This window comes from Lathyrus oleraceus, chromosome 3 (assembly GCF_024323335.1).
Source record: "Lathyrus oleraceus cultivar Zhongwan6 chromosome 3, CAAS_Psat_ZW6_1.0, whole genome shotgun sequence".
Taxonomy (NCBI): domain Eukaryota; kingdom Viridiplantae; phylum Streptophyta; class Magnoliopsida; order Fabales; family Fabaceae; genus Lathyrus; species Lathyrus oleraceus.
This window is the reverse complement of record NC_066581.1, coordinates 419,598,788-419,616,187: the sequence shown is the minus strand read 5'-3', so window position 1 is coordinate 419,616,187 and position 17,400 is coordinate 419,598,788. Positions and strand designations below refer to the sequence as shown.

The window sequence follows — 17,400 nt, the reverse complement described above, 5'->3', positions numbered from 1 at the left end:
GGAGTTACTGTTATTTGATGTATGCACAGATTTAGGGGGAGGAGGAGTACCCTTGTGCATTTGTGTGTCTTACTAGTTGCATCCTTAACTAGTAATTCTGTTTTTGTTGCACAAATTTAGGGGGAGGAAAAGTACCCTTGTGCATGTGTGTATTACTAGTAACCAGAAAGCTAGTAATTGTGTTGCTTCTGTTGCTGTTTAAACTACTGTTATGTTGTTTAACTGCTGATAGTTTACCTTGTGAACAAAAAGGAAAGATATATGTTTCAGCCAAAATTTGCTAAAGGGGGAGCAATTTTGGTAAAAGAAACAGCGTTCACAAGATGTTATGTGTGATGTCTTAACATAAGATATCCTATGTACCTGCTGGAGTTCAAAAACATGTTCATGCAATATTTGTTTTAGAATGTCATACACAAGGTCATGTCATCTAATATGATATGTACCTGCTGGTATTCTTGATTGAAACTGTGAAGTAAAATCAAGTTTGTGTTTCTGAAATTTGCTTGTAACTTTATTGTTGTTGGTCTATAATATTAAGTGTTGCTTTGGCAACATTTTTCACAAAAAGGGGGAGTAACAAATGTACCCCAGGACAACAGATTTCTGTGAAGATGAAGGTCCTCTAAAACTCCTGCTGCTATTTGCTATCTTCTATGTTCTGCTGTTGTGTGATGTTTATCTTCGGTGTGTGATTAGTGTATTAGCTAACTTGATTCTCTGCTTGGATGTGTGCTTTCCGCTGCTGTGAACTCTGTTGTGATACCAAGTTGTTTTAGCCAAAAAAATTCCAAAGGGGGAGTTTGTAGATGTTTTGATTGGCTGCATTTTGTGTTAAAACAATTATGGTACTTAGATGTCTTAACTGATGTCATGACATGCTTAAGTAGTATGCTGCAGGATTAGCTAATACAGGATTTACTGAATGTCAAACTGGATGTTATGACATTCGTCCCTAACAGCAGATACTGAATTATAGATTAATCAGTTTTTCTGTTGTAGTTCAGTATTTAGTTCAGGCTGATTTTCTGTTCTTTTATGACAGTCATTCATGACAGCAGTCTCTGAATGTCAAACTGAATGTCATGACATTCATTCCTAACAGGCCAGTTAGTGTTTCTGTTATTTATCTCAGGCTGATTTTCAGGAAACTAACAACAGGATGATTTTCTGTTCTGTTATGACAGTCATTCAATACAGGACTTACTGAATGTCAAACTGGATGTTATGACATTCATCCCTGACAGCAGATACTGAACTATAGGCTAGTTGGTTTGTCTGTTATGGTTCAGTATTTATCTCAGGCTATTTTTTTGGAGAATAACAGACCTAACACACAGATAACATGGTATATGGTTCAGTATTTATCTCAGGCTATTTTTTTGGAGAATAACAGACCTAGCACACAGCCTATTGTCTGGATGTCAAAATGAATGTTATGACATTCATTCTTGACAGCAAATATTGAACTATAGGCTAGTTGATTTTTCTGTTATAGTTCAGTATTTATTTCAGGCTATTTTTTAGGAGAATAACAGACCTAGCACACAACCTGTTGTCTGGATGTCAAACTGAATGTTATGACATTCATTCCTGACAGCAGAAACTGACTTATAGGCCAATTAGTTTTTCTGGTATAGTTCAGTATTTATTACAGCTCAATATTTCTTTCAGACTGGCTTTCAGGAGAATAACAGAGTTAGCATATGGCCTATGTTCTGGACGTCAAACTGAATGTTGTGACATTCATTCCCGACAGCATATGCTAAAGTGTAGGCTAGTTAGTTTTTCTATTTCAGTGTTTATCTCAGGCTGTTTTTCAGGAATCTAACAGCTGTGCTAAAATCCAGGAAACTAACAGAAGAGCTAAATTCAAGAGCCCTAACAAATAGCCTATTTGTTAGCACCCTAATATGTGGAAATTAGGTTAACTTGCCTAACCTTAATTTTAGGAAATACAAGTACAAGGCCCAAATCCAGTTGGGTGTTTAGGTTACAAATAGCAGATTGTAACCTAGGTTTTGTAAGCCTCAAGGAATGAAAAATTAGGGGTGGGTGTGAGGTAAACTTCCCAACCTGTGGGAAGGTTACCATGTGTTTCTCAGTGCTCGAAGGCATGAGATTAGTTGTAACTCAAAGCCTGTAGGTAAGAGTTTGTTATGGTCTTGAACGAAGCTGTGAAGCAGGTTCAAGTTGTTTAGCATTACATTGTAATTGTAGTGATAGGAATGGAAACTGGAGGTTTCTATCTAGGAGTTCCTAGGTATAGATTGCATTGGGTAGGGATTAAGTGAAGAGTTGTAAACGGGGGAGTTTAAATCTGAATTAATACTGCTGATAGTGGATCTTCTTCCTGGCTTGGTATGCCCCCAGAGTAGGTGATGTTGCACCGAACTGGGTTAACAATTACTTGTGTTTTTATCTTCTGCACGTTATAATTTTGTCTGTTATAAAATAAGGTCAACCTGTAATGCTGTAACAGGTGATGTTCAAATCAATGTTGAGACATCATGCTGATAACTGTGCAGGCTCAACAGAAGTAAGTGCTATGTTTGATCTCTGCTGTGTCTTTGTACCAGATGGACAGAACTGGGTGTTCTTCCATTCTATGGTGATATAGTAGCAGAGATGTCGTGACATTTGTGAATGTGTGCATGTCAGTACTGGGTTTTAATTTGTATAACTGTCTTGCTGTATTAGTAACAATGTTGGATCAGATGTCATGACTTGGAGTAGAACATCTGAACTCTGACTACACCAGAATTTCAAAAACCAACTGTGCATTCAAGATATGTCCAATACATCATTTCACCCATTAATCCATTCAAACCATCAAGCAAAATCAAACTACATAGCACCCAATACATTAACATGACAAACATTATCAAACCATAGGCATTTCAAACAATACATTGAACCCATGTAAAGAACCTACCAAACCAAATGTAACATGAAGTGCAAGACCAAGTTATACCTGCAAAAGCATGAGAAAGTTACCAATTACATAACCAACATGAACAAAGCAACATCAACTGATCCTGCATCATGAAGTCTGCACCAATATGAGCAAGACAAAACCACTGTAGTAAACCATCAAGTCATCTTGCAGCAGACATGAGCATCCCATAATCCTGTAGCATGCAACCATTTCCTATAATCGAGCCAACCATCTTGTAAACTTGCACCAGATCATACATGAACATTGTAACAACAAACCTACTGCATATTAACCATTGCATCATAAACCATACAGTCCAACATATCACTAGAAAAATAATGAAGCATCAACAAGCAATCATGAGCCAATCACCCATGCAACACATAGAAACAGACATGCAACATGACAGGCTACAAAGGAAACACATACAAATAACAACCACCAACAAGTGTTGTGCCAAGAAACATTACATAGCAGACCTAAAACACGATTCTAATTGAATAATTAACCTATCACATTTCAACTAACCTAACTAAACCAAACTTCTAACCAAATTCTCCAATTGAACTAACCTATCACTAAGCCAACTAACCTAATTGTCACATCATTAAATTCAATAAAAAAACTCACCTAACTAACTGATTACCTCAAAGTTCACAAGTCAGTAACAACCATCTAACAAACTGGCCTTGATTTCATAAACATCCCAACTGAATCCATTAACCTCCAACTAAATGCACAAATCTCCAAGCTTCTTAACAAGCTATATAACCTTGCAATCATCATTTCAATAATCTCTGGATCATTCATCAGGAAAGCTACAATTCATCATCATCGTTCATCATTTTTCATTCAACAAAACTCATTCACACGTCACTTCTCAAGTTTCAAAGCTCTTGAACAGTCACACTCATCATCATCATCATCATCATCTTCAAACTCTCATCACCCTCAACTACCTCTCTCTCTCTCTCTCTCTCTCTCTCTCTCTCTCTCGGATTTAATCAGCCTCTCAACCTCACTACTCATTCTCAAATTCAGTCAACAATATCAACAACTCAGTAGAAGAAGAAGAACAAGGAGAAGAAGAAGGATGTGAAATCAAAAGCAAGAAAAGATATCCCAGACTATTACCTGGTATTTCATCTCCATCGACGACGTCGTCTTTGTCTTCTATGGCAAGTTAACCTCTAAAACATTCACTTTTCACCATTTTCTTGTTGCCACGATGTAGTGTGTTGAGGAAGGAATAAAAGCTCCAATCCCAAGGGCTATGATTCTTCAAGATGAGGATTTAATTTAACCTCCAACAATTAGGGTTCTTGAGGATCGTCGATGAGGTTAGGGACTTAGGTTTATATTTTCATGGAATTGGTTAGGGATTTGTAATGAGCTTGTGGAGACAAGCATAAAGATGGCTTCGATTTTTGTTTTTGATCACCACTTCCGTTGAAGGAGATTTTCGATGCGATGGCCCACGGTGGTTTCCACCTGAGATCTGAGCTCAACTTTATATCTAACCTATGCGCATTTTTACAATTTAAATTCAATTTGGATCTTGTATCCCATATGTCGGAGTTGTTGGCCATGTTGAATCCACATTGTTGATTCCGTTGATGTGCATTGTTTCTGTTGGGCTCCATGTACATGGGCAAAACCTTGTTACTGAACCATCAGCCTTGAACTTGCTTTGAACCCCCCTTGCCAAGACTGAAAGGCAATGGGCCTTTGGCCCTCAGGCCCACGCACTTGAATATCTCTACTTCCTAATTCCAAATTTTAAACCCCCTAGCCCATTGATTTGTTTTTTAATTTTCTTGGTAGTTTTTCTTCACATTTATTATGATTGTTTTAATTCTTTTATAATTTCAATTTTAATTAATTTTTTCCATGATTGTGGGTCATATATCCCCTCATCCCATGCAAGTGTAATAACTTAGGTTAATTTTCTTTTATAGCTTATCATGCATTCTAACTAAAAAGATAAAACCAAGTGATAAAATAAAATAAAAATTCAAAAAACAAAAGGCATACTTGATTCAACATCAAGTGTTTTCCAAATCAAGTTTACTTCATAGAAACGCGAGTGCTTGATCCAACGTCAAGCAACTCCCATCCATTCCATTATCCATTCTTAACTTCTCAAACCATCTTATTTCTATCTCCTTTATTCACACGAATTTTCATAATAACTCCAAACACTTGATCCAATGTCAAGTTCCTTTTTCAAAACATTTTCACAAGAAACTGGAATGAAAAAATGAGGCATACGTGCTTCTACACAACATTCAAGTACTTGGGTTGTCGATCGTACTTAGCTTATGGGATCCAATGCTTTACTTCCTCCACTAAGTACCAACGATTAAAATTCCGTAACTCTTTTACAATTCAAATCTCTTTTGGATGAAAAAGAGTGGTTAGGATACCATTATCCTCTCAACTCCCAACTATTTGGATTGTTGACCATACCTAGCCGGGGGTCTGATTCTTGTCTCCGTGCCAAAATCAACCCAAACTAATCAAATCAGTTTTCTGCCCTAGGGCATCTTTCAAACCTTTTCAAAAAGGGTGTGTTACTTCCGTTTTACCCTGAACAATGATTAAGCCACCATGCGTGAGCAAGTAATGTTTAACTGCTAGAATATGATCCAAGCGCATCCATTATACGACAAACAAATAAACACATAAGCCTCCAATGCTCAAGCATACAAGCATGTGAATAGTAGCACATGAATGTCAACACTATTGATAAAACCAACCAAACAAAGACTCTGTTTGTGAGCGGAACTACGAAGCTCTGACTTCCTCATTGCACGTATGAGGATATGTAGGCACAAGGGTCCAAATCCTTGTCTAGCACACTAATTTGAAACTTATTTTCTCCTCCCTTCTTATTCTTGTTCATATCAATCACCGATAGCAAGCAACATTCAGATAAACAACATTCATATACATTGATGCATGTATATTGGTTTCTATTGAGTACGATGGATGTGAGGGGTGCTAATACCTTCCCCTTGCATAACCGACTTCCAAACCAACTCTTCATCGCAAAGACCATTATTTTGGGGTTTTATCACTATATTCCCTTTCTTTTGGAAAAAATCAAATTCGGTGGCGACTCTGTATTTTTCGCGGCGCGACAGTTGACGACTCTTCTCGGGATATACATAGTTTCATAAAGCAAGTCAAGCCTAGCTTGCATGTATCCTTTTATCTTGGATGCTTATTTCTATACTACTGGCTCTTTATCTCTTCCTATCATATATATATATATATATATATATATATATATATATATATATATATATATATATATATATATATATATATATATATATATATATATATATATATATATATATATATCTGCTGGGATCTTGTGGGATTATATTCTATTGAGTGAGAAACCTAATACACAAGCTTAGAGAGGTTACATAATATAAGAGGATTCTTCGTATTGACCTGCCATACATAGTTGTCTTATGGGGGGTGGGGGGGGGGGGGTGGGAGATACTAAGAACCCGCGTGGAGTAAATTCTTGGCTTTTGAAGTTGAAGGCAACTGCACTTAGAGGAGATCATCCTGAAAGTATTGATGATACATAATCTATCTTGTGGCGATAATGATACTTTCGACTCCTAATCCGTGACTCTAAGCCTCTTCAGAAGTTTTAGTACTCACCTTATGAGGGTATATGGGTTTCTTGCAGGGAAACTTAACCTCCAACACGCCTTGAATCCGCCATGATCCTGTTCTCTTGTATCATTAATATGCATAACATTGGTATTTCATATTTTATCATGCATTGTATAACATTGCATCCTTCGTATACCTGTCTCCAGACAAGGCCTCATATCACTTTTCACTTCTTAACAGCTAGCAGATTACCCAACATCCATTCGAGCCAGGAGTATGTCTCGGATTACCATGGAAGAGTTTCTGGAAAGTCATATGGCATTGAGCTTAGAAGTCAACCAACAGAAGAATTAGTTTAGCCATATCGTAGATAACCTGTGTGTACTGATCGGCTATCCCATGCCAGCTGCTGTACTAGAAGAGAGCATTCCCGTGAATGTGCTTGACTCCACCTCACATCATGAGATGCCTCAGGGATACCGTATACAACTTGGACCTTCAATGGTTCCCCATCAACAACTATTCCCCATTCCCTGACCCATTCAAAGAGACCTTATGCAGAACCAATATTCAAATCAACAATAAAACTACCATCAACAGGTTAGACAAGAACCAAGAAGGCCTCCGAGGAATTTTGACCCGGTTCCCATGCCATATGGTCATCTGCTAGCTCGTCTACTCAAGGTTTCGCTGGTTCAGCTAAGGGAAGCTAAGGCTCCTTCAACGCCCCTTCTTCTAGGGTACGATATGAACATCAGTTGTGAGTACCAATCAGGAATACTAAGACACTCGATCGAGAATTATAATGTATTCTAGCATAAAGTACAAGATTTGATCAACTAATAGGTTGTCTCGTTCACACCAAGCGGCCTGAGCATCCTGTACGATCCCATACCTCCACAGGAAGGCACGTCTCATGCCATGATCGATGAAAGTGGAAGCCAAGGTATATCTAAAAAGGCATCTGTGGGAAGAAGCAAGAAGACTGTCATGTCAATGTCTGCAAGCAATAACCCCAGGCTGTGGGAGGAATGAAGCTAATCTCTTCAGTAATCAGTAGTCAGTTTAAATCATGTTCATATTGAAATATCCATTTGTGTCCCCTCATATTTCTTATCGATATCAAACTTTTGTTAAGAGAAAACAAAAGGAGGAGGATGAATTGAAAAGCACGAAACCACTGCATGTAAGCTTTTGAATAAGACCTTGTTGACGATGTAAGACATTTCTTAATACCCCTAAAAACTAGATGTATAAGGAAGATAATCCCTAGTTAACCCCTTCGAGCCAAGGAGTAAGAGTTTTCTTCTTGAACATAAAACCTTCAATCTTAACCCTGGGTAGGGTAGTTGTCAGTTAGTTTGACCATGCATTCAAAATTCAAAAGAGGAGTTTCCTATATGAGGATCAACCATATCTTATCCTTCACGAGAGGTCGGAAACAAAAAAACCATAATGGTTGTCCCTCACCCACAGAGGCACGAGGCAGTCACAACCCCTTCAAATCAAACAAATAAATGTCACACAATTTTCTCCATCAAAAATCAAAAGGTAAAAGAAAGAGATCATGCTAAGTCAAAACTTGAAAACGAGTGACATAGGCAAAAATTAGGGCATCCATGTGGCTTGCAAATCTGAATCAATCTAGAAAAGGTAGGGAAATAACAAAACGAGAAGTGAGAAAAAGGAATAAAAAAGAAAATCCTCAACAAGAACAAAATCGTGTGGCTACAAATAAGATAAAATGCATGAGACCTTCGTTAAGCAGGGGAAAATCATCATTCACACTCAGAAAATGCAGAATTCTTGAGACCTCCGTTGAGCAGGGGCATATCATCTTAATTGATAACACTAAAAGAACAAAATTCCTAAGAACTCCGTTGAGTAGAGGCGAGTCTCTTTAGTTGATCCCATCAAAGTGAAGAATGCTTGAGACCTAAATTGAGCAAAGGAAAATCATCTTGACTGATCACACCAAAAGAGTAGAATACATAGTAACTGCGTTGAGCACATAAAAGTCTCTTTAGTTGATCCCATCAAGGTGCAGAATATCTAAAGACTCCATTAAGCAGAAAGACAAACTACTTCAAGATTCAATCGATCTAAGTCAATCACGTCGAGATATATCTACAAGATGCATTCAATCTGAGATAGTCACGTCGAGGAATCTCTATAAGATTAGTTAATCCGGGGAAATTACGTCGAGAAATATCTACAAGATAGTCATGTCGAGAAATCTCTACAAGATTCAGTCAATCTAGGGAAATTACATCGATAAATATATATAAGATTCAGTCTATCTGAGGTAGTCACGTTGAGATTAGAAAAATCTCTCTGAAGATCAGTTAGTCAGGGGAATTCCCTCAAAGATTAGCCAACCAAAGGCAAAGTTACTTCAAGGCTCATACTGGGATATGCCACCCCTATAGCATAAGAAGCCAATCTCTCAAAGATGGTTTATTAGAGGAAAACATTTCCAAGACACTAGGCAGATTAGATTGAGATCGATCTATGATAGAGTTGCTTCATAGCTTGTGATCAGGGCAATCCATGCATATACCTAATAGACTGAGGCAAGACTGTCCGTAGATAGAATGCTCCTTTCCCTGCTTTCAAAATATTCTCAGATTAAGCCTGGGGCATCAGAAGATCCAACTCAAGTTTACTCTCTAGTAGTATAAAGATGTTGGGGAGTCAAGTTAGACACATCCCTTAACCTTTCAACAGGAAGCCTTGTCACCAAGCGAATGTCTCTCAGTGTTCACCACACCATACCTAAAATTAGGGCATCCGTAGACCCTCAGATCATTGCATAAACCTGTCGTGCACAATTCATATCATTTCATTCATGCATCATCATCTTGCATAAAAAATCATCGTTGCATATCATTTGAGCATGAGACGCGTAGCATATTCCATTGAGGTGGAGCATTACGCCATGCAAGATAAACAAGCATAACTACATGAAAGTCTTTCTCGAAAGCATAAAAGAATCCTCCATTGAGACATTCTTCCTCCCCAGATGAGAACATTATCGTGAATCTTTTGAGTGGTATTCCCGACAGGTTTCCCGAAATATCTTTTCTTTATGTTTCCTTTTGAAAGTACCTTTTGACCTTTCATTATTCACTCACCTTTTGTGAGTCCCTTCAGCTTCGTGCCAACCCTCTTGGGGGTTGGAAATAATAATATGATTCCTTTTCTCAGTACAAAGGAGCTTGCCAAGTCTCATCTTATAGCTGAATCCTTTCATCTGGAGAAGAAAGAAGTGAAGCTCAACCTCAAACTTAAAGGTGGAACTTATGGTTTTACTTCAAAGTTTCTGGTAGACAAAGCTACTTCTTTTGCTAATGCTGGAAGTTGGAATGCTTTCAATGCTATTCTGGCTTTACTCATATATAGGATTGTGTTGTTCCCAAACATTGAAGATTTTATGGATTTGGCCTCTATTCACATCTTTATGACCAAGAATCATGTTCCTACTCTCCTTGATGATACTTAATATTCCATTCATCTAAGAAATCAGAAGAAGAAGGGGACTATTGTGTGTTGTATTCCTCTTCTATACATATGGTTCATATCTCATCTACCCAACAAAGGTCCTTTCGTTGAGAACAAAGGCAGTCTGAAATGGTCTCAGAGGATCATGTCCCTTATTTTTGAAGATATCTCATGGTACTCTAGAAGTTATGACAATGTCAAGATCATTCTTAATTATGGTAATTTCCCTAATATTACCCTCTTAGGTATAAAATGTGGAACTAATTACAATCCGAGATCGGCATTGTGTAAGTTGGGTTGCCCGATGTTAGACAAACCTGATTCCAAGCATTTGGAAGATTTTGTCTTGTATGAAAGGGTTGACAATCCGGAGTTACTGAAGAAGATCATCAGAGATTAGGGAGAGATCCGTCCTCACAGAAGGGCTGAGCTGGGAAAGAAGAATTGTATAACTAAGGAAGCCTATACTTAGTGGGTCAAGGAAAGGGTCAAGGAAGTGTTGTTGTCATTTCCACTAGAGCCTTCTATGAGTTTCAAGCCTCCTGAACTTGTTGTTGTTCCTGCCTCCAAAGTTGATAAACTGAAAGAGATTATCAAGGCGTTAGAGAAAGATAATGTTGATCTTCGATCTAACCTTGGTAAGATTACCCTAGAGAGAGAGAACTTGATGCTTAACATTAATCAAAAGAGGCAACAGGTGCTCAAAGTAGATAGTGAGGTTCAAGCTAAACTGTATAAGAGAAGGAAGGGAGGTGAAGCATTAAAGGGAACTTATGATAGCCTGTCTACCAAGAAGAAGAAACTAGATGAAGCTCAATACCAAGCCAGTAAGTTGGAAATCACTTGCAAAGATTAGATCAGAAAGCCTCAAGACCAGTTGGAAAGTTGTAAGAAGGGGCTGAAAGAAGAACATGGAGGCATTAAGTAGCTGGAAGTTTTTCTCTCTCAATCCCATAATGAACTTGACAAAAGGTCTGAAGAAATCCAAGAGCTGAAAGATCAAGTGCACAAGAGTTTAGAAGATACCAATAAACCCACTAAAGAGACACAATCACAACCTTCAAGTCCTCATGGATTAGAAGGAGTCATTTATGAAAGACCTCCTGAGTGGGCATAATCATTCCTTATTGCACAACCTTCTCAAGGATGCGCAGTATTCATGGGAAAGGCATGCACGCCTAACCCAGTTTGCTGACAATGCTTTGGAACATCTTCTGAGTTTATTTAAGGAGAACTTTGCTATAGTGTTTCTGCACAATGTTCCTTGGGTTGTCTTCCATGTTATCTCTATTTGTAGGGTGGTGTTTAAGAGGCTTAAAATTGAGCTTGTTGTAGCCCATCAGGAAAATTTGTGATTTGTATTACATTGTACTCCTTTTATAGATATTGAATAAAAGAGTTCTTTTCTATTGGCCTTACTTGATGTCTTTATCTTTATGCTTTATCATTACTCATGATAATAAATGAAAAATCAAGGATTCCTTGGAACTTTTTTTTTTGAAAAAAAGGGCATAATAAAACAAAAAAATCAATGTCAAAAATCTTTTTGCGTACACTCATTCATCCATGCATTCATGCATCTTTGCTCATAGAAAAAATGCTTACAACGTCATCTTTCTCTAATAGAAAAGACGACGACTCGCCACAAATACTTCACTAGAGCTAACAAGTCCAAGATCATGGCTGACATTAAACATGAGAATGCTACCTTCAAGGAACACTTGGCTCAGTTCTAAGGTAAGATGGGTATGTTCGAAGGTAACATTGATGCTATAATGTAGTACCTTTAAGATGAGAGGGATACTACCTCTTTTAACAATATTGTTGTTGTTGTTGTTACTGATGCTACCGATGTTACTACTGTTGTTGTTGATGTTGTTGTTGATGCTACTGTTTCTGTTGAAACCCCAGTTGAAACTATGGTTCATTGGGCTATGTGTAAGCCAATCTTTCAGGCTGGTGCTAGTAGGCATGTTGTTGCCTACCCTTGGGGGATGCCGCCCAACTATGCTACTCAGTTTGCTAACGAAAGTGCTTTTGTTTTGTACCAAAATTTTTTTGTGCCTCCTACTGTTGGGAACTCTGCTACTTTTCCCTAGGGAATGCCCACTCATCATTCTCTTTATATGGTTGATGTTGGCAACCATGAGACTCCTCAAGGTCAGATTCATCAGACTTCTGGGCTGGTTAATGCTGAAATTCTTGACGACAGTGAAACTGAATATCGAGGCCCTCGCCTTCACTTTCAGATTCCTCCTCAGACTATTTAATCTTTGGTTCAGAATTCTTATCAATCTATCCAAAATGTTTACTTTGGGATGTCCGCTTCTTATTCTGGGGCATCTGCTGCTATGATGCCTCATGTGCCTGTCAACCCTACACTCTAGTTTGCACATTATAAGGAACCCTTTGCTCCTAATGTTTAACCTGGGGGACAATTTTCTCAAGATGGTCATCCTGGTGCTCAGACAGTCAATCATGGTATGATATACCCACCTCAGATGTATCCTCAGTTTATTACTTTGTCTATTCCTTCTTATACACATGCTCAAGATGTTTAGTTCCCGAATCATCAGACTTATCTCTGACCTACCAGTCAGGGTATTCTTGGTGCTAGTCCAAATAAGCTAGCGGACTATCAATTGATGGATGAAAGGATAAGAGAAATTGCGGGTTTCTCAGCCTATGGCATGGATGCCAAAGAATTGTGCTTGGTACCTAATGTGGTTCTTCCCTAGAAGTTCAACGTGCTCGGACAGTCAATCCTGGTTCGTTGTACCCACCTCAGATGTATCCTCAGTTTGTTCCTCCGTCTGTGCCTGCTTAGACACATGCTCAAGCTATTCAAGTCCCGAATCATCAGACTTATCTCTGACCTACCAGTAAGGGTATTCTTGGCGCTAGTCTGAATAAGCCAGCTGACGATCAATTGCTGGATGAAAGGATAAGAGCAAATGAGGGTTTCTCTGCTTATGGCATGGATGACAAAGAATTGTGCTTGGTACCTAATGCAGTTCTTCCCCAAAAGTTCAAGGTGCCAGATTTGCCAAAGTATAAGGGCTTGAGTTATCCCCGAAGCCACGTGACAATGCACTATAGGAAAATGGCGTCCTATATCAATATCGATGAGCCACTCATACACTACTTCTAGGACATCCTATCTTGGGCTTCCCTGGATTGGTATATGGCTCTAAAACATAAAAATATCAGATCATGGAAGGATATATCTAAGGCGTTTCTGAAACAATACAAATACAACCTGGATATGGCTCCTACTAGGTTGCAGATGCAAAATCAAGCCCAGAGAACCAGTGAAACGTTTAAGGAATATGCATAGAGGTGGCGCTAGATGGATTCCCGTGTTATACCAGCACTGTCAGATAATGAGTTGATAGACATATTCATGGGCATTCTACTCATAATGGGCTGACAATCAGTGCAATTATTGAGGAAGAAGGTACATAATCAATCACAGGGGTTGCTAAGGTATAGACTCCCATGATAGTGGTTGTATTAAAGCTATGGGAACACTGCTTTCTAGAAGGTCTTCATGCTGATTGTGTTGTTTATTTTGAAGACCTGACATTTGTGTTGAGTTGAAGAGATGTGTCCAAGGTTTGATGAACCAGAGAATTGTGCAATTTACCATATCAAAATTTGTTGAAGAAGTCTTATTTATTGAGTCGATAACAATTACCTACATGAAAAATAAGATTGAAGCTCATGCAAAGAGGATCCAACCTATCCACATTTGTGTTCCTGGTCTTTTATCCTATCAAGATACCAAGGTAGTTCCGTGGAGATACGATACTACCACATATGTCGGTGGAAAAGAGATACAGTTTTCTGATGCTCAAATCATAAACATAGTTGGAACAGGAGGCATGACCCGCAATGGTCGTGTATTTGCTCTAAAATACACTTCCAAGGTAGCTCCATCACCAGCAGTTGTTCCTCCGAAGTGAAGGTTGTTCCCACTTCTCCTCCTCAGGTAGGGGAATTTGTTCCTACCACTCCAGTTGTGACAACTGTTCCATCTATGACAAAGGGTACCATTAGTAAAGATGAAGAGGATGAGACTTATAAAGGAAACAAAATGGTGAATGAACATGAACAATTTGAAGGTCATGAGAAGCGTATAACTACAGAGGAAGGTCAAGAATTCCTCAAGTTGATAAAGAAAAGTGACTTCATTATTGTTGACCAATTGGGTCAGACCCCGTCTAAGATTTAAATTTTGTCTTTTCTATTGAGTTCTAAGGCTCATCAGAAAGCGCTATTGAAATTTCTAAGTACTTCCCATGTGATGCAAGACATCACAGTTGATCAGTTTGATGGCGTAGTTTCCAATATCATTGCTAGTAGATATTTGGGATTGAATGAGGTTGAGCTACATCTTGAGGGGAATGCCTATAATAAAGCTTTGCATATATCAATCACATGTGTAGATACCTTTATCTCTCGAGTCCTAGTGGATATAGGCTCTTCAATTAATGTAATGTTGGAAGACACATTAAGTCAATTTTAAGTAGAGGGACTCGATATGAGAGCCAGTGCATTGGTCGTAAGAGCCTTTGATGGCTCTAAAAGGCAGGTCAATGGCGAGGTTGGTCTACCCATATGTGTTGGGCCACATTAGTTCACTATCACTTTTCAAGTAATGGACATTAATCCAGCCTATAGCCTTGAGAAGAGTCCTCTCTCTAATTTGGGTCAGCTTGTTAATTTGGCTGAGAAGCATGACCGATTTTGGCATTGATTATCATCCTTCAACATGTCAGTCAGGTTTAAGGAAGGGTAAGAAGTTCAATCCTATTAGAATCAACAGTGTAGGATTTCATAATGATCATACCATGGAAGTTATTGGTGATGCAAGTTGTAGAAAGAAACAAGCTCATAGTTTCATATGCAAGTGTCCTCCCTGATTCAAGCTTAGCAACTAGACGACCTCCGTGGTCCCTTTGGTCTTTTCTGAAAAAACGTTATGCATTTTGTTTTACTAACCCCTTGTCTTCGCTGAGATAAGAGGATAGCTTGTAAGGGCCTCCCTGTTTTAAAAAGATTATGTGATAAATAAAAGAAAGTTCTTTGTATTCAAAATCATGTTCTTTTCCTTTATGTTATTTTAGTTTTTCACTAAAATAAGACGGTAAGAGTTTATTTTCTTTGCCACCTTTCAAAAAGCATTCTAAAATAAACCTTATAACATGCAGAGCAAATAAATCCATTGGTAACAACTCGGCAAAAATCCATTGTAAATTTGGATTTCCAATCAACCAAGATGAAGACAACAGTGAAGAAGATTGTGAATTACCGACTGGATTAGCAAGGCTTCTTGGGCACGAAGAGAAAGAGATTCATCCGTATAAAGATCTAGTGGAAGTCATCAACCTGGGTTCTGAAGAAGTCAGGAAAAAGGTGAAAATAGGGGCATCCCCTACAGAGCATGTACACACTAAATTGGTCAAGTTACTTCATGAATATGTTGACGTCTTTGCCTGGTCTTATCAAGATATGCATGGGATAGACACCAACATTGTCGAGCATCACTTGCCACTCAAGCCTGAATGACCTCCGGTTAACCAGAAACTCAGAAGGACCATACCTAAGATGGAACTTAAAATCAGAGAAGAAGTTAAGAAATAGTTTGATGTTGGCTTCTTAGCCATTTCTGAGTATCCTCAATGGGTTTCTAATATCGTCCTAGTTCCGAAGAAATATGATAAGGTTAGAATGTGTGTGGATCATTGAGATCTCAATAAAGCAAACCTAAAGGATGATTTTACTTTGCCTCATACTAATGTCTTGATTGATAATACAACTTAGTTATCCATCTTTTCCTCCATGGATGGTTTCTTAGAGTATAATTAAATAAATATGTCTCCCGATGATATGGAGAAGACAACTTTCATCACACCTTAGGGAACTTACTGCTATAAGTTCATTCCATTTGGTTTGAAGAATGCATGGGCAACATATCAACGTGCCATGGTAACCTTTTTTCATGATATGATTCATTAAGAGATTGGGGTTTATATGGACGATATAATTACCAAGTGCAAGACTAAAGACGCTCATTTGAGGAAGTTATTTTCTAGGCTCCGAAACTTTAAGTTGCAGTTGAATCCAGTAAAATGTACCTTTGGGGTCCGATATGGTAAATTGGTGGTTTTATTGTGAGCCAGAAAGGCATTGAGGTTGATCCCGACAAAGTTCGAGCAATTAAATATATGCCACCTCCCAAAACTAAAAAAGAAGTCCAAGGTTTTCTTGGTCAGCTTAATTACATCTCCAGATTTATCTCTCATTTAACGACTACCTGTGAACCAATCTTCAAATTGTTGAGAAAAAATCAATCGATCATATTGAATAATGATTGTCAAGTGGAATTTGACAAAATAAAAAAGTACTTGCAAGAACCACCAATCTTAATACCACTTGTTCCTAGTAGGCCTCTTATTATGTATCACACATTGTTAGATGAATCTATGGGTTGTGTATTGGGTCAACATGATGACACGGGTATAAAAGAACATGCAATCTACTATTTGAGTAAGAAGTTCACCGAGTGTGAGACCAAATACTCACTCTTGGAGAAAACCTGTTGTGCTCTAGCTTGGGATGCTCGATGCCTGGGACAATATATGGTTTGCCATACCACTTTGTTGATATCCAAAATGGATCCAAGAAAGTATATTTTTGAAAAGCCTGCTATCACTGGTAGAATTACTCGTTGGTAAATGTTGTTAACTGAGTATGACATCCAGTATGTGACCTAGAAAGCTATAAAAGGGAGTGTTCTATCTGATTATCTTTCTTACCAAACTGTGGAGGGTTATCAACCGATGAGGTTTGACTTTCTAGATGGAGACATCATGTTTATCAGAGACTACAATATTCTAGGACCTAATGAAGGACCCGAACCAGGATTACGATGGACGCTCGTGTTCGACAGTGCTCGAGGTCATGGAATAGGTGTAATTATTACTTCTCCAACTAGCTTCCATCTTCAACTTACTTTTAGATTATACTTTGTCTGCACCAATAACATGGAAGAATATGAGGCATGTATCTATGGTATTGAATCAACAATTTCTTTGAGAATTAAGGTTCTTGAAGTATATAGACACTCTGCTATTATGGATGAGACCACTTTTCATCATATCCCAAGGGAAGAGAATCAACTGGTAGATACTCTAGCTACTCTAGCATCCATATTTAAAGTCAAGTGGAGGAATGAAGCACATACTATTCACATTGACCACTTGGATGAACCAACACATTGTATAGTAATTGAGGAAGATTCTGATGATAAGCCTTAG

At 38.3% G+C, this 17,400-nt stretch overlaps 1 protein-coding gene across 1 annotated transcript; it reads left to right on the top strand.

The window, feature by feature from the left end:
* Positions 1–16,923: 16,923 nt before the first annotated feature.
* Positions 16,924–17,400, top strand: LOC127131523 (uncharacterized). The gene has a single exon (XM_051060438.1). The coding sequence runs from the start codon at positions 16,924–16,926 to the stop codon at positions 17,398–17,400; it is 477 nt and encodes a 158-aa protein (XP_050916395.1).